Source organism: Gobius niger (assembly GCF_951799975.1).
Source record: "Gobius niger genome assembly, chromosome: 16".
Taxonomy (NCBI): Eukaryota; Metazoa; Chordata; class Actinopteri; order Gobiiformes; family Gobiidae; genus Gobius; species Gobius niger.
Window position 1 is genome coordinate 16,462,629 of NC_136867.1, and position 20,916 is coordinate 16,483,544.

Below are 20,916 nucleotides of genomic sequence, written 5' to 3' on the forward strand. Positions count from 1 at the left end.
TTAAAGGGTCTATCCCTGTTAGTGTGGAATTGAAAAACGCCTTTCTTTACTTCAATGCAGTACTAGACCTACCTGGACCTTTGATAGTTTCCTCTTTATGGACAGAGAATCTCCGGACAAGTCAGACCAACGCTGGAGCTCCTCTTTGGCCGAGATCAACCAATCGTTAAAATCCCGAACGGCATCCAGGTACTGCTCGTGTTCTGATACGATGTTCTGCATAGACTGCACTTTTCCCTTTGAAGAGGAAAATACCACAATGAACAAGAGTAGTTGCTTAGATCGTTATCGTAATGCTACGAATATTGCAGAGTCTGACAGATTTCGAGTGGTTGTACTATGAAGATTTGAAAATGACTGACCTAGAACTTGACCAGTGGAATATGTTTAAATATATTGTTCCATCAATCTTACCTTAACAACAGCTGAAATATCTGCAAAGTGTGCACTGAGCTCCGCCCTTGACTCCGGTCCAAAGGCGGGGTCAGCGGTTTTCTCGTGCATCTCCACCGCCTTCTCCGTCAGCCGGGACAGGACTGCTGCATGGGCGTCCACATCGGCCTGTAGGGCTCTCAGTCGCTCCAGCAAAGCACACTTCTCCTTCAGACCCGGCTGCTGAGGCAGGGTCATCCCCAGCTCCTGCTCCACGGACTCCATCCACTGCTGCAGCTGGCTCTTGTTCTCCTGGAAACTGCTCCACTGGGTCACTGTCCACTCCAGGCGACTGCGGAAGGAGAAAATAGTTTTTTTTTCTTGTGTTACTCACGCAGACAATCCCAGTACGTACCTGTGGCAGCTCATTGACGTCATAAGCATATTGGCCCACGCATCCTTCAGACTCTGTAGCTGGGAGCAAATGGCCTCCTGTCCCTCCATTCGGTTGTGTTTCAGGACCTGTTCTCCTTTACCCACAGTCATGTTGAGTTTTACCTCACCTTCTCCCTTCATCAACAGAATATCCTATAAAAACAATTTTAAAAAAACTCGTTAAAAAGACTGAAATAGAACAGATGAAAGCTACTGTATTTTCTGGACTATAAGTCGCTCCGGAGTATATGTCGCACCAGCCTTGGCAACTACCTGGGCATGTAGGTGTAACTGTACTGTTGACAAGCTTCTCCTGGCAGCACGTCGTTCAAGCACCCATTTGCGAACTCGTTCCTCTAGCTGTGGCCATCTAGCTTTTAGCCCGCGATTAGCTTTTTTGGTTTTCTTCATTGCATCATTGCAGTAAGAGTAACTTCCGCTTTTCACCAGTTCCCCACAAGCTTCGTGCTCACTCCACACTTCTTTTCTACTGCTCGATTACCGTTTTTAAAATTTTCAGTGGTACAGGAGTAGCAAATACTGGTACACCAGCCGAGAGCGCCCTCTTGCGGCTGTCGGTGTGAAAATAACTAACATGTGTTATATAATATAATATAATATAATTCTAGATTTTTATATTTAAGTCGCACCTGAGTACAAGTCGAAGCCCCAGCCAAACTGTGAAAAACAGTGTGCCTTATAGTCCGGAAAATACCATTAGACATTTTCCACAAACCTGTACAAGGCCTAATCTCTTCTCCAGTGTTTCCTTGTTACCGATGGTGCTGTTGAGAGAAGTCAGCCTCTCCTGCACCGTGCTGAGCCAGGTCCATGTGGCCTGCAGAGTGTCTTCAAAGGCCTGCTGCTCCTGTAGAGTGAGCTGACACGAGCGCAGCAGGTCCCGCACTCTCCGCAGCAGGGTCTGGTGCTGGGACTGAATCTGGGCTGACACTCGGGTCTCACAGCCGTCTCCTCTGCCGCCTTCGTTCAGTGCCTGGGCCTCCTGACACAGCCGCTCAAAAGAGTCCCTGAGTAGATAGATTTGACTGTTCAAAAGCTTGATCGGTTTGGTAGCAATTGTTTGGGCCCTTGCTCTTCAGGCCGTATTTCATGATACCTTTCTTTTAGGACCTCTTGTTGATACTCCTCCACTTGTTCAAGGACAACTTTTTCAGGGCTACGCTGCTTGGCCTCGAGAAAATCTGTGGTCATTCTCTTCTCCATGTGCTCCAGCCACCACTTCAACTTCTTCAGGCGACCCTCAAACCTTAACAAGGATACGGTTATTTATGCAAAGAATGTGCCTAAAATAATAAATGACTTAAAGAAACACCTCTTACCCCTTCATTAGAGCTGCACTGTCCTCTAAGATCTGCTGGTTCTGTCTGCACTGCTCCACAAAGCTGTCCCAGTCCTGCTGTATGGACGAGAGGTGCTGCTGGACCTGCCCCGCACTGGCTTTGGGCAGGTGGAGGAGCAGCTTCTCTCCCTCTTCACAAACCTGAGTCAGACGCATCTCGCCTTCCTCAACACGCTCCATGGCACCCTTTAGTTGAGATAAGGATTAGCCATACAAAAGTGTTACTATCTTAGCAGTAGTTACATAATGTCATTTCCTGTTTTAAAATTGGACTGTTCAGCTTGAGTTCAAAAGAAGTTGCAACTGAACAGGAAGTTGGTCATCTTACCTTTATCTTCTGCAACTTGCGGTCCACTATGTAGGTGTCTCCAGACCTGTCGGAGCACTCCTTAACAATCTCCCTCTGCTCTGAGAGCCAGCGATGAAATTCTTGAGCCAAATCTATAAAGCAGAAAACACATTTTAGCATATCAAATGCCTGCACAAATCAATGTGTGGAAAACCAGAGAGTCAGTATAGTTTACCATTGAACTGCTGCTGCAGACAGGTCTGCAGAGACACCAGAGTGCGCGCCGAGAGTTGGTTCACAGACTCGTATGTTTTAATGAGGTCGGTCAGGGCTGAACCCAGACTTGCCAGCTCCTCAGAGGGATATTTTCTACACAGTGTATTCAGAGTTTCTCTGGTGGCATCAATACTCCCCTGTTGATTTTGGAGCTCTTTCTGAATCTCCTATGAACATTTAAAAAAAAAGAATATAATACAGTTAGGTAGGTGATTAAAATGAGGGGAGTAAATCATTTTCTCATAACTTCATAAAGTTGTGTGATTGCTTATCAGACAACTGATTGTATGATTATATGGAGTTTGTCATGTGCATGCAACCCTGCTACAGCTACAGTGCAACACCCAGGATCTCCAGATATTCACGGTCAATACCTAGCTAGAGGTTTAGTCTATTTCGCATGTTTTGGGTTGATGGAGAAAGCCGATGCAAAAAACAACAAACAAAAAACACCCAGAAGAAGCTACTGAACAAACTCCACACTGGAAGTCTGGGAAATACCTTGACTCTGCAGATGTCCTCAGGGTCAGATCCAGTGGGTGATGAAACCAGAGTGTCCTCCATACTTTTAAGCCATGCTGACATCTGTGAGATATATTCTTCCAGCTGTTTTCTTTGTGAACTGAAGTCTATTAGATTTCCTTTTGCTTGCTCATGCAGCTTCTGGACGGTACCAATCTTCTTACGTAGGTCATTCTCCAAAACCTGCAGAAATGTGTATATCAGATTTCTACTAATGTTATGGTTAAATCGAAGTATCTTACCTGTAGTCTGGCAGGAGTCTCCTGACTATGAATGGCTGTTTTTAACTCAGAAATCTTGCTTTGAAGAGCTACAAGTGCCTGCTCCTTTTCAGCCACTTCAGCCTAATGGAAAAGCAAACACATCATCCATAAACTGGTTTGTAATACGTTTATATGGCATTTAAAAGCATGTACACCTGCTTTCAAATTGAGTTCTACCTGCAGTGCTGAGAGTCTGGCAGACAGTTTTTGGCTGTCGTTGAGGTTGCTGAGGCTTTCATTCAATTCGAGCACACTGTGGTTTGTCCAATTCTCAATGTCTTCACTGATTTTACGCACTTCCTCCCACAACATCAAACTCTGGTTCAGATGCTCGATGTTGTCATCTACTTTCTCAGAGACCTATTCAGTTAATAACAGAAGCATTACTAATCTGAGAACAAAAGAGTTCTCAATGATTTGTGTCATTCTCTGAACACTGTGAGAGGTATTCTGCTCGATTAGAGTGAAACTTACATCGAGCCACTGATCAACTATTGTCTCTGCATCTTTCTTCATCATTTGAGATTCACAATCGGGGATCTTCTTAAGTTCAATCACAAGTTGTTTCCCTTTGCTTGAAAACTGGTCCAGCTCGTGTTGCTTACTTGCCATATCAACCTTGACGGTCTCATGCTAAAACAAGTTACATTACAATTTTGAACAAGTTACAATAAAATAATCTTTCAGCCTTCGTACCTTGGTAAGTGACTTCTTGCTTTCTTCGTAATCTTTTAAAACAGAGCTTATATCAATGATAGACTCTGCTCCTTCAATAATGCCACTTATAGAGGTTTTTAAGGCTTGGTATTCCCTCATGAGCTCAACAAGGGCACTGCATTGTTCTTGCCTGAAAATAGTACAGACACATTAGTATGCAAATGTACTGCAAGACAAACATTGTATCAGTCATTTTCAGTCTTGAGATTTAACCGTGGAATCTATTATTACTTCTGTCTAAATTCCAAGTTTTTACATTGAAGCAGAACTAAGTAACGTTTTCATAGTCACTCTGAGGGTAATACAAGTGATAATGGGATGATTGGGGGGGTTTCATCTCCCCCTGGTGTCTCTGGCCAGAAAACCACCCTTGCATCTTCCCGTCTCCAAGCCGGAGGTGCAGTACACACTAATAGAATCACGAAGAAGAAGCAGGCTAACGGGCAAAGCTAACTGTGGGTTAGTGCCACTTAAGCAGTATTTACAGCCAAGTTTCAGTGAAAAATATCTCCATTGTGTAATTGAGTTGTGGCACAATGTACAATATCCCTCTCTCCCTTTATCTTTTCTGTCAGCGTAGTATTTACTCTCACGGACAATTAATGAGTAAAAAAAATGCAACATGCTACAACACCTGCAGTGGCGTTTATGGCCTCTAAGGGCATGAGTTACTTAGTTCTGCTTTAATCAGGATGCACAAAACCATATTGTATTCAAAAAGGCTTGTTGGAAGAAAGCAGCAATATGTTTTAAAAGATTTTAAGATTAACCAGCCCATCATAATAAAGGCTTTTTAGAAAATATAAATAGAGAATGATGATGTGGGAGGAGTGCCTTGGTTTTTTGTTTTTCCATATTATATTACTTTTCCGTGATGAGTCTTCTGGTGTCCTCCCACGTGGTCTCCAGCAGGTTGATTTCCCGGAGCACCTCCCCGCCGAGCTCTGCATCCCTCTTGGCCAACTGGTTTCCCTTATCCCTCAACCATTGCTCCTCGTGCTGATGTGACTGTAGCTCATCCTCCAGTTGATTAAAGAACCGCAACCTAAAACGGATACATACGGGAAAAAATAATCTAAAATAGTCTATGGACAACGTTTGTTCGTCCCACCCCAAAATGTTTGATTTTTATGGTAACATTCAAATTCTACTGAGGCAGTTCTTCTTGTTAATGTTGTCCTTTGCGCTCAGGACAAATACATCTAGCCCTCAAATCCATATACGATTGTCTATTTTTCTTGCTTCTACAAAACAAAACACCCAGTTGCTGCATAATCTTTCCAACATATCAGTCTTATTCACTTCACCTGTCAGTGGCCATAATGTTGCCAGTTGTTGTAAAGTACTAGAAATATGCCTGAAGCCTGTAGATTCTCTTGTAGCTCAATATTAAACGAATTACTTTCCGGCTTGGATTACCTTTGCTGTACTGCGTGTAGCGTTGGCTCTTTGAAGCTTTGGTGGTCTGCTTTCTCTTCAATGTCCTCCACTGCTTTGAGTAGTTGCTCTTTCCTTTGTCTGAAAGAAGTCCATAATGCCCCAAGTGCTTCTGCTTCATTTTGCTTGGACCCGAGCAGATTCCTCACTGTGTCCATTTCAGTGCTGAGAGTATCTGCTAACATCCTGCACGACTTACGAGCCCCCTTTTCGGCACCAATATGCAGATGACCTTTGCATATACTGCTATCCAAATTGACGGCTAAAGTCTCAAGCTGGCTTATATCCGGGACAATAGTGGCCAGCTCTTGTTGAAGCTCCTCCACGCGGCCTCTGTCCCAGCTGCCAGCGCTCTCCACAGTCTGTCTGAGTCCATGCAAAACTCCCGCGGCGACACTATGGGTTTGTAAGAAAGCTTCAAGTCTCTCTATGCATTCGAGTTGGAGGTCGGCGAGCTGCTTTGCCTCCTCGTAAGGCTGGAAACAACTTTCCGCTCTACTCCGAAAGGCTTCTGCGTCACTGGGCTCGCAGAATTGACAAAGTTTGCCAGCCTGTTGGTCCAAACTCTGTCTCACCGTAGCCTGCTTCTCCAAGGCGGTTTGAGTCTCCTGCAAAGGCAGCCGCAGAATGTCAACAAAACAGGAGCAGGGTTGCAAATTGAAAGCCTAAGCCAATTATTCTATTGTATTTTCTTGGGCCTGTACGTAGTAACCAATGGCCTTCCCTGATGCTTTGTGTGCAGTACACTTACCATGACAACAAGTGCTCACGTTTAGCTCATTAACATTTTGTGACACAGCAACACCACCAAACAAATGAATAAGAGGAAGTTACTACATTATATACTTTTACTTACCGTAATGTCTGAGTAATTTTTTTTACATTAATTTTAGAATATTCTGAGAGATTTTTTTTTGGTGGACAGCTTGAATGCCGGTGTTGGACTTACCTTCACATGTGTGGCAGCAGCTTGCAGGTTGTTGATGTTAATTTGAGAGGAGGAGTGAAGATTTGAAAGCATGGAATCACTCCACTGTGAGAATTTCAGTAAGGCCTGGTCGTACTGCTCCACCAGTGACAAGTGGCTGTGACGATCCTGTATTCTGGGGGAGGAAACATAATTGTGTAAAGCTGAAGATTTACTACACGATGTTTTCAGTCCAAAAAGATTTTGTGAAGAATGGGGGGCCCACACTACATGACTGAATTTAACGCGATTATAGAGCGACTGCCGGTCCACACATAACAAGTGAGAATCGTGAGATGGGGCTCACTGTGGCCACTACTTAATTGCTTTTATCTGCTGTTATGATAGAGAAATGAAAAGGCAGGTACAGTAGTTATGCCATTTTTCTGTGTGTATTCCGCTCAGTTATTGGCTGCTGCTTTCTGTGTGTTTGTATAGTAGAATAATTTCAAACCTCTGTATGTGACATTGACTTGACTTTGACTTCACTATTGCTAGCTTTTTAGAGCAATGGGCAGTTGTGTCATGCTGGTCTTGGATTATGGTGTCCTATGTGTATTATTACTCTTAATGAGTCCAGCTCACCTCTGGGGTATGGCTGCTTTTTGAATGTTAAATCGTTTCTGCAGATTTTCAAGGTCCCCTCTGAGCTGGGCTACTCTCTCCTCTGGCGCAGTGGGATATAGTAATGTCCCCAAAGACATCAGCTCCAGATAGGATGGCTCAAGGGTTTCGACTTCACCCTGCAATGACTGTAAAAAAAAGACAATTTATATTTCAAACAAGATAGTTGGCTAACAGTGGCTATATGAGTACCGCACCTGCAAGTCTTGGAGCTCGCTGCGTAGCTTTGCTTTGTCAGCAGAAAGATACTGACTGTCTGGTTTGGAGGTGGCTTCACACCTTTCCAAGCATGAAATAAAGGTTGACCGCTGTTTCTCATACCTATAGGCACACCCCAAAAAAAAAAGTTACAATACTTCTAATCATTTTCTCAATTAATGCTCCAATAGATATATTCACTTTTGCCAATGACACAGCAGGCTCTCGAGAGTGCACTGCTTGTCCTTTGCTTCCTGTAAGTGGCAGTCGTAACGGCTGTTCAGCTCTGCCACGGTTCTTTCAGCCTCCTCTCTGTCGCTGAGTCGTCGAGCTCCAGCCGACAGCGACAGCAAAGAGCCCTTCAGTCTCTCCAGGTTCTGACACACATCCTAAAAGAAAAAAAAACAACATTTATTTCTGTTCATGTTTTGCAGATCCAGAGCTTGTTTTGGAAAATGGGGTATAAGACACAAACATGGCTCTATAATAAAATCGAAATTTACCATATGATGTTGAAGAGTTTGATATGTGTCTGATGAGGATGTACAGGATTTGACCGGGTCCTCAAGATTTGCATGAAGTTCACCGAGAGATGCTTGAATCTTGGACATGAAAACACACAATTTTCTCTGTCAAAACGTGCACCTGTTTTTACACTATCAGATTGTGAATAGGTTTGAAATTTCAATGCTTACATCCTGCAATCCCGCTTTGAATTTCTGAGTGTGTGAAGAGCTCTCCTCCAGCTGCGAGTCTAACTGCTGCACACTCTCCTTCAGTTCCTCCCAGTAGCGGCGGATCTGGGTGAGCCGAGCCTTTACCCGAGCGGCCTCTCCTGACAAGACGAAATGGGCCAGAGCCTGGGACTCTGCCTCTAGCCGAGAGAGGACTTCAGCACGCTCTTGCACCTCTGCACCTACAGCCTGTACGAGCACAGTCAAACATTACTGTTGAAGTTCATATTTTATTACATGTATTAAGTCTAATTCTACCTTGGCAGTGTTGATCTGTTCACTCAGTGGAAGAGAAGAGGTTTTAAGGACTTCCAACTGCTTTTCCTTTGCAGAAATCCATAGAGAAAACCCTTCAAATCCAGCTAAAAACTGCTCCCACTGATGCTTCATGTCTTCTAAAGTCTTAACACTGAATTACAAAGTCAGGATTAGATAAACGAAACACTGACCAATAAGAAAACCATTAAGTATCACGCAAAAGCAGCAGTAACCTAAAGCACTTACTCTTTCTTGAGTCCAGACTCGACTTGGTCCACTTGCTCGCTGAGAGATCGGGCTTGCTGCACCAACAGATTTTTATTCTTGGGACCTAGTTGGATTTCTGTGGCTCTTTTTAATAAGGTGTTCATATGCAAGGCCTCTGCTTCGCACTGCTTCAACAACACCTGAGGATAGGACAAAAAGCAAAATTACATCATTAATCATAGAACAATGTTTACTGAATGTTTTTCATTTTAATGTCCCTGTACCCAATTTCTACTGGTTATAGGGATATTTCAGGATTTTTGACATAGGGCCTCATTTCCTAGTCATCTAGAGTGTTGTTGATTTCTGGAGATATTGTTTTTAATTCATGCAGTCCTTATATTTGAAGAGTTTAGTGGTGCTTGGCTAGTGCTAGGCTAGCACATGTCTATGGTAACTAGTAGCCTGCATTAAAAACCTCTTCAAAATCATTGGGTAGGCCTCCAAATGTTTCCACATCTGATTTGTAGAAAGCTCCTTTGTGAATTCCACGTGTAGTAATGCTGCAGGTAAACAAACTACTGTAGATCAGGTAACCTAGCAGATCACTCCACCACTGCATAGCTTACAACCAGGAAGCTGATGCTGCTCAAATATAAGTTAGTCGGTAGTCTGGTGTTCTAAGCGATTTGCCTCAGGTGCACTGTGCTTGGGTCAGACTGTTGTTAATGCAGGCTGCTAGTTACCATAGACATGCGCTAGCCTAACACTCGCTTAGCACTAGCCTAGCACCACTAAACTCTTGAAATATAAGAACTGAATGGAAAAAAACAATCTCCAGAAATTGACAACACTCTGGATAACTAAATGAGGCCCTATGTCAAAAATCCTAAAATATCCCTTTAAGTTTAAATTGCTGTTAAGCCAATGTTATTCCTAACTGATTCCTCACACCCTGATTCCTCGCGGGGATGAGGTTATAAGCATGTTAAACCTGGTATTGTGTAGTGTAGCATCAAAATAATTAGGTTTAGGGCCTTTAATTATCTAATGACCTGAATTAAGTACGACAACAATTATTGACCAATTAAATTGAGACCATTTATCAAATACAGTAAATAACAAAACAACAAGAACTTACTTTGGCCTGATCGAGCTCCCCAGACAGGCTCTCTGGGCTGCTAAAGTTCATATCTCTCTCCATTGTAGATCGAGCTTTTGAGACAAATTCCAGCACTGCCTCCTGTTGACTGTCAAACTCCTGCCAGGCTGCCAGTGTCACCTGGAGACAGTAATAAGCAAGAGTCTCTCAATATATGAGCTGTTATACTGGAATCACCTCACTTTCCGGCTCGTGACACTTACCAACGCAAGGCAAAGTGCTTTAATAGACTTGGAAACATTTTTAGTCAGCATTTAGTACCCAAAACAAATATCCATTATCCCAGCTATCATAAACTTTCCACTTTGCATCAACATGATCTACAAAGGATTCTACTGAAGTCCTTGCCCAGAGGCATTATTTAGAGTAGGCAAAACAAAATGTTGTTGTTGAGGTCATTTTCCAGTTAGCATTTATAATTCAGAATTGTACAGTAAACGCTCAGTCAGATTACAATCAATGTGCAGAATATAACTGAGTAATTTGTCGGCCTCAGTAAACTAATTGTTGACTGTTAATCCCATTGGTGCCTTTATTTTCACGCAAGATAAACCCTGTAGTCTCCTAACCTCCAGACTCTGTTCCTGTGAGTCCATGTTGTGCTCCATTTTGCTGAGTGTGTTTTCCAGACACTGCAGGTCCTGCTGCAGACTGTCCCCCACGCCCTCTTCTGCCTGGAGCTGCTGCCCCCGGGTCATCAGCTGCTGGACGTCTCGCCGCTTCAGCTTCAGACGCTTCAGGAGTTGCTGGGAATAAAGTAACAACTTGTAATATATTAAGTACTATGAACAAATTTTAGCTAAAAAACAACAACAAACAAGTTAAAAATGGCAACTGCACATTGTATAGTGGATATAATTGACAGCATCCATACTGTATATGGATATTATGTTGTATCTCAAGATCTACAAAACTGAGATAATAGATGGTAATTGAAAAAGCAACTACTAATGCATATAAACAAAACATTCAGAGAGGTACAACAATTGCTTAAGAGTCTTTTTGATAGCATTACCTTTAAACTACCTTTATTAAACAATGGACACGTAACTGTATTAGTTTTGTATGTATTTGAGTTGTAGTTACCTGATAAACCAGCAGTAGTTGTTGGGCCTCCCTGACGGTCGGTGAGTCAAGGATCTTAGTAACCTCGGCTTGAGACTCTTTCTGGCCCTGAACCAGATCATCCAGGGTACTCTGCACTTCCTCCCGGAACTGGACACAGTCCCCCACAGCCAGTATCATCTTCTCAGCCTACAAATACAGAAGATACACATACAGTATTTGGTCACGCATATTGAAATGATTTCTGGTGGTAGCTGGTGCAGTCTAGATTCGGCCACTGGACCTGTACTGCATATACTGTAAACACTCTGATATAGTGAAGTAACAGCTACTAGCTTTGGCAAATTCAAAATGTAAAAACAGCGTATTCTGTTATCATCTATACCAACCTCTATCAGTGAGACCAGCAAGTTCTTGAAGTCGGTGGACAGTTTGCTCAGGGCGCTGGATTGCCTCTGGCCATCACTGTCAGCACAGACTTCTAACAGCACTGCCATACGCGCCTTGAGCCAGCTCAGGTTTCCCTCCTGCAGCTCTGCATCATTCCTCACCTCCTGAAACAGACGGCAACACAGTGTGACAGGGACAATGTGGTCTGACACAGGAGGCCTGGCTTTACTGACAGTGCACTGACAGAGCAGTTTAGGAGGAGGATAGGAAAGATGAAAACTTGGAAAAACACATGCAATCTTTTGGACATATTAAGAAATACATACAAATATTCACGTCATTATTGCTATATTGGTGTGACATCATTTGTTTAGTATGATTCAGTTCAGGTCTAAAGGGGGGTGTATAGACTTACCATGATGGTGGATTTGACCTGGCTGTACTTTCTGGGGTCATTGGCTCTGGTTCTCAAAAGTCTCAGTTGACTTTCTTTAGATATAAGCCAGCACGAAAGTTCTGCATACCTGCAGAGGAAGTATGGGCATTTGTTAATTAATACATAACGCGAGCATAAATGAATTTGGCGCAAAACATTGATGTGTTTATTTCCATACTGTATCTTTAATTGTATCGAACCTTGCATTGTAGTCTTTCCACTTGTCCTGGTGCAGCAGCAGTTTCTGATAGGTGCTGTCAATCTCCTCTCGGACCTCAGCAAACTCTTTTCTTGCATTTTCCATGATCTGCTGAGTCTGGTCGTCCTCTGGGAGTTTCTGGCACAGTTCCTCCATCAACTGCAGTCTCTTCTCACAGATGGACATGGGACCCTTTTCCTTGAAGAAAGCCTGGAAGAAGATAAAAGATAAAGTCTATTCATAGTTGAGTAAAACAGTAGTTGTAGTAGTAGTAGTACTCATTGTAGCGTTGTGACCTTGTGTTCCTTGATGAGCCTCTCACTGCCCATACTGGCCAGGTGTCTGTTCTCGCGGATCACTTCTGTCTGAGACTCCTGAAGACACAGCGCTAACTTACTCCGCTCCACCTCCACTTTGAGACGCAGCAGGTGAAATGGGGAATCAGTCTGGATATCCTGAAATAGTATTCGAAAATTGCTATAATATGTAAAAATGGGTATTGTAAGAATTGTGCATATTTTGTTATATTTTGAGCCAACCTTCCAATGCTTGTGCAGTTTTCTGACTGTTTCTTGCAGGGACTGTTGCTCCTGCTCAGGTAAAATGTCTGTCAAATCATCACAAGCTTTGAGAAAGGAATTCAAGACACGTTGATCCAGTTGACCAAAGAACTCCTGCAGAAACATAAAACACGGTGCTTCATTCACATTAAGTAAATTGTATTTATTTATGTTGTATAATTTACCTATACTTGCATGTAAGTGGGTAAACAGTGATTTCCATTGACCATTTTTTAATTTTCTACAGTTTTCTATAGTTCAGGTCACATATTCAACATAAAAATATAATTTCTGCAAATTAAGGATGTCTTACAGTGTGTTTCTTGAGCAGCTCTTCTGGATTTCCCCTCTCGGTCAAACAGTACTGAGCCATCTTCAGGACTTTCTCCAACTCGATTCTGGACTCATCAAACCTCTTCATCAGGCTGCTGTTCGCCTCCATGTGCCTTCTCCACTCGTTTGACTCATTAATCATGGTCTAAATATTCAGAGAAAGAATTGCAGATCAGAAAACATGACAATTTATATAGCACGTCCTTGAAAATGATCCAATAATCCAATTCTAGTCACTAAAACATCTCTCTCTAATGCCTACTGCCTTTGTGTTGTTGCTGGGAAGCTTCAAAATCGGACTTAAAAAGATACAGCGTACCTGTGAGGAAGCCTGCAAGTCAGCCACTCTCTTCTGCAACAACCCCATGTCCATGTGCTGCAGAGTTTTACTGGTGTTCATTATCTTCTGGATGGTTTGGTGGTTCCTTTCGATCACTGTCAGACACTTCTTGCAGCTGTGCGTGAAGGTCGCCAGCTCCTACAGCATTTGTACACAGGAGGTTAGACAGATACTATTGTTTCTTTCTTGAAACAATGCAATTTAGTTAAAATCAGATGTACTACTTCGGACTATACTAGACTAGTGCTTCCTCTGAACATACCTGGCATCTCTGTTTAAAGTCCACTGGGCCTTCGGAGTCTGTGGAGCTGGTGATGTGACTGGCTTTCTCCAGGGCCTGATAAAACCCTGTAATGTTCTTCTCCATTTCTTCCAGAGGAGGGAGGAGAGACTGGGACTCCTTCAGCAGAGGTAGGCATCTTTCCCTCACCTAATGAGATCAAATACATAATAGAATGTATGGTTTGCATTTATTAAAAAGCCTTTCAGCAAATGGGGGTCAGTCAAGCCACAACCTTGCTGAGCTGCTCTTTGACAGAAGCCATCACAGCGTTCATCTGTGCAACCTCGTCTTGTGGAGTGTCTTTGGTCAACAGCTGAGCAGTGCGACTCGCTGCTTTACAGGCCGCCTCCATCGCTGGGACTTTGTGTTTAACTTCCTGCAACAATGACGTTCAATTTAGACCTTTTGGCTATTTCTTTCTTATACATCATTCAAAAAAAGAAGAAGTCACAATTACATCAACGTCTTGTGCAAATGCTCTGACATTGAGGAAAGACACTTGAATGGAGGCAGTCATTTTGTCATCGGTTGCATCCATAAACATTTTTAGGGTGTTGATGCCATCGTGGTAATCCTGTCTCAGCTTATCCACCTCGTCTGCTCTTGCATACTGTATGTTAAAGATCAAAATACCAAAAAACGTACATTAAAATGCAGTGTAATGAAATGATAGCATGTACTTATAAAAGAACTATAAGCGTAGTTACGTGTTTGACTTTGACAAACAGCTCCCTCCACCTCCCGTTTAGTAGGAGGAGCTGTTGTTTCAGATCTCTGGACACAGTTTCGTCGCACGTTTCGATTAGGAAGTTCCCAGAGTCGTTCATGTCCATGTGCTGCTGGATCCAGTGGGAAAAGTTTCGAAAGAAATCCTGTGAGGAAAAAGGAAAGGATTACTTCAAATGGAGGAACAATTATTTTCTCCAGTTATATAGTATCAATTGCACCTTCTTTGGAAGGATGTCACTTGAACTTCAATATCAGGCCCATTCAAACTTTGGTTACATTTGCCCATTGTTCTGCCGATTTACGATAAAATGTTCACTTGCTGTTTTAGTACAACCGATCTCACTCACAAAAAGGTGTAATGCTATGTCTTGTATGAATACTGATAATACCAAGCCTGATGATCTCTATACATAAATCACTTGATACAAAACAATATACAGCATAATGGAATGACTTGCCCGTTTAGTAGCTTCTGATTGGTTTAGCATCAGCTCGGCGTCCTCCAGCCAGGCCTGCAGAGAGGCCACGGTGCCGCTGTACTTGTCCCAGTTCGAGATCACCTCCTCCAGCATACTGCGCACACTGCGTACCTCCAGAGCCAGGTGCTTCCACTGGGCAGTGGTTTCATTCAGGAACTTACTCACCCCTTCAGCCTCATCAACTGTAAATACAGAAAATTTCAGGACAAAACTATCGGCATGTTAGTGTGTTAGATGAGGTGTGTCCAGCGAATGAATTAAAGCAACAATACATAGTAGGGCTGCACAATATGAAAATGTTTGACTTTACTGACCCATTTTGGTTTTAATCAAATTGTGCCGAAACATACACATTTACACAAGTTACCATGGAGTCAGATGGGACGACCTCTGTGATTTTGCAATATAATGGATATGGATATCGCACCACTTAATACTGCTGAAACGATCATTTAAATTGTGCAGCCCAACAGATATACTGTATCCACGTAAAACAATACTGCACAAAAGTCATGAACAGAGTATGATGTATCAATGTTCCAAAACAACAAAATCTCTTAATATGACAAAAAGGTGAGCAAGAAGTAATTGGAGAGCATACACCTCAGCGCATAGACCTCTGCAAAGGTACTGATCATGTTCCGCAATGATGATTTATTTAGTCACTTCTGTTTCACACAAAAGTTACGACTGCTCAAAGAAATCTTTGTTTCAGGAAATAATATTAGCATGGTAGTTGAAAGATGTGTGTTGCATATTTGAAACACAATCCTTTACATACTATTTTCACAGCACATGGACACAACAGTACCTAAAGCACACATCTGCCTAAAACTTTTGCACAGTATTATTATTATTTTTATTATTATTATTTTTTACTTTCTGGACACACCTTGACACATATTTGCATCAGTAGAGAACTCAAGGAAAGATTTCATGGTTAGAGGAATGTTGGGACATAATGTTACATGCCAAATTAGCATTCCACCAAATGCATGACTGACTGACTTCCAAGTACAACAATGCAAAGTGATTATTTGGTGTAGGTTATAAGAGGATGTTAGATAGGAAAGGTGAGGTGCACCCTCAAGACTTTTAGGGGAAGACAGGCAAATTTGGGAATGGAATAATGCCGTCAGGTTGGTTTTGGACTTACCTCGGTTACAGGTTTTGTACCCTGTAACATGAAATGAAAATCCACAATAACAATAATTGAATGTGGAAAAAGACAAACAAAACAGACAAAAGTGTATGTAACATTGAAAACATACAGTATAAAGATTAAAGTTGAAATGACATCTTACTTGAACTGTCAGACCTCACATAGACCTCCGCGGCTTGTTTGAGGGCGCTGAAGATGATGTCGTACTGGTCAAAAAATCTGTAGTTTTCTATGAAGGTCTGGAAGATCAACAAACAGTAATGCAATTTGTGAAATAGTGCAAAATGTGATTGGTAATTGAATAAAAAGTCTAAAATTCACAAAGGTTGGAAATCACGGGTCAGTACAGTATTGCATTACTATAATAGAATTAAACTTACAAGATAGTTCTGCAAAAGGAGCTCCACTGAGTCCCTTCTGCCATATTTAATAATCCAGGTTTTGAGCTTTGATTCAGCCAGAACAAGAAAGGACAGCAGTCTGTACTTCATTTCCCAGAATTCCATCTTGATCAGGTGACCGTGACATGATGTAGACACAAAGTTAAACCTGTGAAGAAACAAAAAAAACAGGGACATGATTCAGACGGAAACAGAATCGATAGTACAAGTAACAATATTGCTACAATGTAATTCATCGTTTTAGTATCTAGTATAGATATAGTACACCAGGGGGAGATGAAAGACCTCCCAATCATCCTATTAACTTAATTATTACGAAAAGGATTTATTAAGGTAAACAAGTTACTTAGTTCTTCTTTAACTAGCCGAGACCCGGCCTTCGGCCGGGCCTCGCTAGTTTCCACATTTGATATTCTGAGATTTTGAGTTATTACAAAGAAATGTCCAACCCGTCACACAGTTCAGCTGTAGACCAGTGGTTCCCAACCCATTCCAAAAACTATGGCCACTACAAATGTGTAAAACAATTAATGCTAAAAATAATGTCAAACAAACTGCAATTTGAGTGTTTGATGCACCCGTACTCCTTTCTTATAAACTACAACCACAATATGTTCGCTAAAAGGGAGTAGAATTCAAGAGACAATGGAATAAGCATGGATCAATATTAGGGGTGCAGCTCTAACGGTTCGGTTCACGGTGCAGGACCCGTGGTTTGGTCCATCACGGTAGTGTACAATGTAAAAAAAAAATAAGTTGGTTTTGAACTGAAATAGCCTAATGATCGTTGTTAGACAGTATTGATAACCTTACAATAAAATAGGCAATGCATTCAAAGCAGCTGTAGAATCAAATGGGCTCACAATACGTGAAAGCAAATGACACACATCGCCGTGTGCGCGCGCACACACAGACACGCACGCACACACGCACGCGCACACCGCCCTGTGGTGATGCACGCGCGCACACATACACGCACCGACGCACACACAAACGCGCGCACGCACACACATCGCCCTGTGTGGATGCGCGCACACGCACGGCAGTCAGATCGCGTGCATTGGCGTTGTTGTGACGGCGGGTTGTCCTCGGACAGCAGCACCGCGGTCCATATGGACCCGTGGTCAATGCCCTCGGGCGGCGGGACCGCAACGTGGGGCCGGCACCACGCACAAACTCACTACTGTCGCCAGGCTTCCTGATGTTCCCAAACGGTCTCCCATCCCAGTCCTAACCAGGCCCTTCCCTGCTTAGCTTCGGAGGAAGGGTCTCCCATCCCAGTCCTAACCAGGCCCGTCCCTGCTTAGCTTCAAAGTCGGTATGGGAAATAAACATGGCGGCGCCCAGGCGGCGGCCATTGAGATAGCGTTTTCTATAATAGATTACTTTAACAATGTATTAAAATAAGACGGACAAACAAAAATAGCCTTACCGCTCTGCCATGTCCTGTAGCTGCTCAGGTGGCACCGGGACTCCATTCACAGACCTGTCCCTGTGAATCTGATGGAAAGTCTGACGATGCGGCTCAAGGCTTCGTAATACCTCCTGCAAAACAAATAATGCCTCGTACTCTTTCCATTTATAAAGTATGATAATTACAACTGTTGCTATTCATATCCTTGGGTAAAGCTGATTATATAAAGCAGTACCTTATGCTGCTCTAGTTTTCGGTGGATCACGTTGGCAGTCTCCTCGTGTGCGTGGTGAACGGGGATGTCGTCTCGAAGAGCCAACTCTGCTCTGTGCAGCCAGGCCCCGATCGCTCCCAGTGGGCCGGGGAGGGACTTGTCCAGGTGGATGTGCCACTCAAGCAGCTGCGAATGACAACGACATAATGCTGAGCTATAGGACAGAATGAAAAAGGCCACAATGGAAAATATGAATTACCTACTTATTTATTTGTTAATCAATTAAAAAATAATAATAATCTTATTCAATGAGTTAGCGCGTTACTTTAAAGATAATGCACAGAGGGCCATGTCACAAGTCGCCCCAATATATTGCAACATACTGCTGTCTTCCGTCCAACTGAGATTTACACCGTTTTTGCCAGCACAGCCTTGAAATAAAAAAAAATCTGTTTTAAAGCAGAACTTAAGTGTCGTAGCATGTTGCGTTTTTTTACTCATTAATTGTCCGTGATAGTAAATACTACGCTGATAGAAAAGACAAAGGGAGAGAGGGATATTGTACATCCAATTACACAATGGAGATACATTTTTTCACTCAAACTTGGCTGTAAATACTGTTAAAGTGGTGCGATTCCACAGTTAGCTATGATTTTAGCCTGTTATCTTCTTCTTCGTGATTCCATTAGTGTGTATTGCGCCTCTGACCCGGAGCAGGGAAAGTTGCAAGGGTGGTTTTCCGGACTGAGACACCAGGGGGAGATGAAAAACTCCCCATTCATCTCATTAACACTTGTATTACCCCCAGAGGGACTATGAAAAAGATTTATTAAGGTAAACAAGTCAGTTCTTCTTTAATCATCATTTTTCTAATTTAGTAGCCATGTGCCATGTCTTTATTTAGTTATTTTCAATTGTTTTGCCTTTAATGAAAAACAAATTGTATTTTTTTTAACTGTTTTGAAAGTGTTAAGGAAAATATCACAGTTAACAGGGTTGTCATTGCAATACTTAAAACAGTAATCTCTATATTGCAATCTTTTCTCACTTTCTGTGGCTTTCCCCTCTACCTAAGCTCGAAAAGCTAAGTTGATCAAACACAAAAGAATTGAACACATGCCGATCCTGAGGAGCAGTCTGGACCAGTGAACAACAAACCCTTTGTTTCAGTCTCATTTACCCAAGACTCACTCTGATCCAAGGGCTTTTATCTCACTGAATTGTCACCAGTGGCTGCAGAGGGTAAAAAGCCAAGCGTTTCTCTATGGCAACGTTCACCATGGATATTCACTGTTTATCCATTCATTGTTGTTTTTAAACCACAAACATGAGATATTTCTGATATTGATCTGATACCAATCTCACCTGATCAAACTAAACATAAAGAGGGGAGGGAATCTTATCTGTATAGCACTTTTAACATGTTACAAGCCAATGGACGCTCCGACCATCATATCTGGACACATGAAACCTAACACAGACAGACTCCGACACAAGAGTATATTTTAGTTTTCAAAAGAATGAACCTCATCCACTCTCGTCACAACACTAATTGCACAGTCATCGTGTTTTCGCACTCAGCATCGTCACAAAAGGGTTCAAATGAAAAGACAGCTGCTGACACACAAAGCAAAAATGGGACAATGGCTGTGGTGGAGTATGAGAGAGGCCCATTATGAAAAAGTTAAGACCCACAGGCAGAAGTATTCCTAAATTTCCACTCACCCTGGCAGAGACCCGGTCCCAGGCCTGTTTGACCAGCGCTTGGTCCACAGAGAGCTTCCCATCCCGACCCACAGGCTGCAGCAGCGGCTCTGTCTGCTTCTTCTTTATTTCATACTGTACACGGAAGCTCTTAAAGGCCTGGAATTATTATGAAAAAGTAAGAAAAAAATATATTATAATATATTAAGGGGATGTGATAACTAAATATTTTCTTTTTTACCTGGTATTTATCAGTGAGGTTCCCCTCTGCCCCCTGGGCCCTCAGCACATCTCTCTCCAGTTGATCCAAAAACACTTTGAACTCCCTCAGCATCTTTCTCTCCTCTCGCTGTCAGAGAAAATGACCATTTAGAAACATCGGCATTCCATTTTACTTTTACACATTGGAAACAATACTCTGACTGGGGTAGACAAGACTATGGGGTGAAGTCAGGGATCTAGAGATACCTAAACTGGTAACCTTCCAGTTCCCGTGGTGCATGCTGAAGTCGCTACTCAGCCATAATCTTTATTTTTTTAAATTATTATTATTATTATTATTATTATTTTCTAATTTTGCGATATAGGACTGTTAGTATTGCTGTATCCAAACACCATGCTAATCAGGTCTATACCATTTAGGTTACTGTAGTAGGAGGAGTCAAAGATAATGGGTAAAATGGATGGAAAAGTCTAATCCAGAAAGAGTTACTTACAGCCAGTCATGTTATACTACAAATACATACCTCAAGCATTTGCTCTATATCGTGGGGACCAAACTATCCAGGAAAGCAACAAGGCACAAAGAGAAATTCACCACAAAACGGGTTAGCAGAAGGAGAAGCAAAAGTGGGGATCAAAATGGATGGGAAAAGGAAAGAAAAGTGCAATGTCAAAACCAAGCAGCATGCAGCATGTGGCCAAAGTGCTCACCTGAAGCACTGGGGCTGAGAGCGCAAAAGTCGGAATTGTGCCGAGAAGCAGCTTAATGTGCAAAAAGGAAATACATGGAGAAATTAAACCATGAAAAAAAAATCAGTGATCAACAATTTATGAATGTATGAGCAGGCAATACACACTGTGTTGTGCCCATTAGGTAAAACATGACCACTTGCACTTGAAAAACTTGCTCAATGGGACAAAAGTGGCTCACAAAATGAAAATCATCATATATATACAGTATATATATATATATATATATATATATATATATATATATATATATATTAATTTCATGTCCATTAATTGGACATGAAATGATCATTACAGTTAGAAAATATATCAACAAATATCGCATTCATTTTATTTCCAGGTGGTTTGTCATTGTCGCTACAGTAGTGAGTAATCTACTCATAAACATATTTAATAGAACAGAGCATTCAAAAC

General features: G+C 42.2%; 1 protein-coding gene across 1 annotated transcript in view; it reads right to left on the reverse strand.

The window, feature by feature from the left end:
- The window catches only part of syne1b (spectrin repeat containing, nuclear envelope 1b), a 67,019-nt gene that overhangs the window by 37,557 nt on the left and 8,546 nt on the right, over positions 1-20,916 (reverse strand). The window contains exons 10-56 of the mRNA XM_079573919.1: positions 20,464-20,514; positions 20,277-20,309; positions 19,772-19,879; positions 19,552-19,689; positions 17,848-18,012; positions 17,631-17,743; positions 16,178-16,346; positions 15,940-16,036; positions 15,792-15,812; positions 14,615-14,817; positions 14,135-14,299; positions 13,885-14,037; positions 13,660-13,803; positions 13,407-13,574; positions 13,124-13,282; positions 12,785-12,949; positions 12,451-12,585; positions 12,208-12,366; positions 11,913-12,121; positions 11,692-11,800; positions 11,276-11,440; positions 10,908-11,075; positions 10,391-10,567; positions 9,801-9,941; positions 8,699-8,859; positions 8,453-8,603; positions 8,156-8,383; positions 7,964-8,062; positions 7,662-7,849; positions 7,460-7,583; positions 7,224-7,390; positions 6,621-6,774; positions 5,654-6,279; positions 5,100-5,279; positions 4,214-4,364; positions 3,992-4,150; positions 3,695-3,877; positions 3,497-3,598; positions 3,234-3,437; positions 2,692-2,899; positions 2,496-2,608; positions 2,148-2,353; positions 1,925-2,074; positions 1,544-1,835; positions 788-960; positions 415-724; positions 73-237 (exon numbers count right to left, since the gene is read on the reverse strand). Coding sequence (XP_079430045.1) covers positions 73-237; positions 415-724; positions 788-960; positions 1,544-1,835; positions 1,925-2,074; positions 2,148-2,353; positions 2,496-2,608; positions 2,692-2,899; positions 3,234-3,437; positions 3,497-3,598; positions 3,695-3,877; positions 3,992-4,150; positions 4,214-4,364; positions 5,100-5,279; positions 5,654-6,279; positions 6,621-6,774; positions 7,224-7,390; positions 7,460-7,583; positions 7,662-7,849; positions 7,964-8,062; positions 8,156-8,383; positions 8,453-8,603; positions 8,699-8,859; positions 9,801-9,941; positions 10,391-10,567; positions 10,908-11,075; positions 11,276-11,440; positions 11,692-11,800; positions 11,913-12,121; positions 12,208-12,366; positions 12,451-12,585; positions 12,785-12,949; positions 13,124-13,282; positions 13,407-13,574; positions 13,660-13,803; positions 13,885-14,037; positions 14,135-14,299; positions 14,615-14,817; positions 15,792-15,812; positions 15,940-16,036; positions 16,178-16,346; positions 17,631-17,743; positions 17,848-18,012; positions 19,552-19,689; positions 19,772-19,879; positions 20,277-20,309; positions 20,464-20,514 — 7,809 coding nt within the window. The remainder of the gene's footprint in view (positions 1-72; positions 238-414; positions 725-787; positions 961-1,543; positions 1,836-1,924; positions 2,075-2,147; positions 2,354-2,495; positions 2,609-2,691; positions 2,900-3,233; positions 3,438-3,496; positions 3,599-3,694; positions 3,878-3,991; positions 4,151-4,213; positions 4,365-5,099; positions 5,280-5,653; positions 6,280-6,620; positions 6,775-7,223; positions 7,391-7,459; positions 7,584-7,661; positions 7,850-7,963; positions 8,063-8,155; positions 8,384-8,452; positions 8,604-8,698; positions 8,860-9,800; positions 9,942-10,390; positions 10,568-10,907; positions 11,076-11,275; positions 11,441-11,691; positions 11,801-11,912; positions 12,122-12,207; positions 12,367-12,450; positions 12,586-12,784; positions 12,950-13,123; positions 13,283-13,406; positions 13,575-13,659; positions 13,804-13,884; positions 14,038-14,134; positions 14,300-14,614; positions 14,818-15,791; positions 15,813-15,939; positions 16,037-16,177; positions 16,347-17,630; positions 17,744-17,847; positions 18,013-19,551; positions 19,690-19,771; positions 19,880-20,276; positions 20,310-20,463; positions 20,515-20,916) is intronic.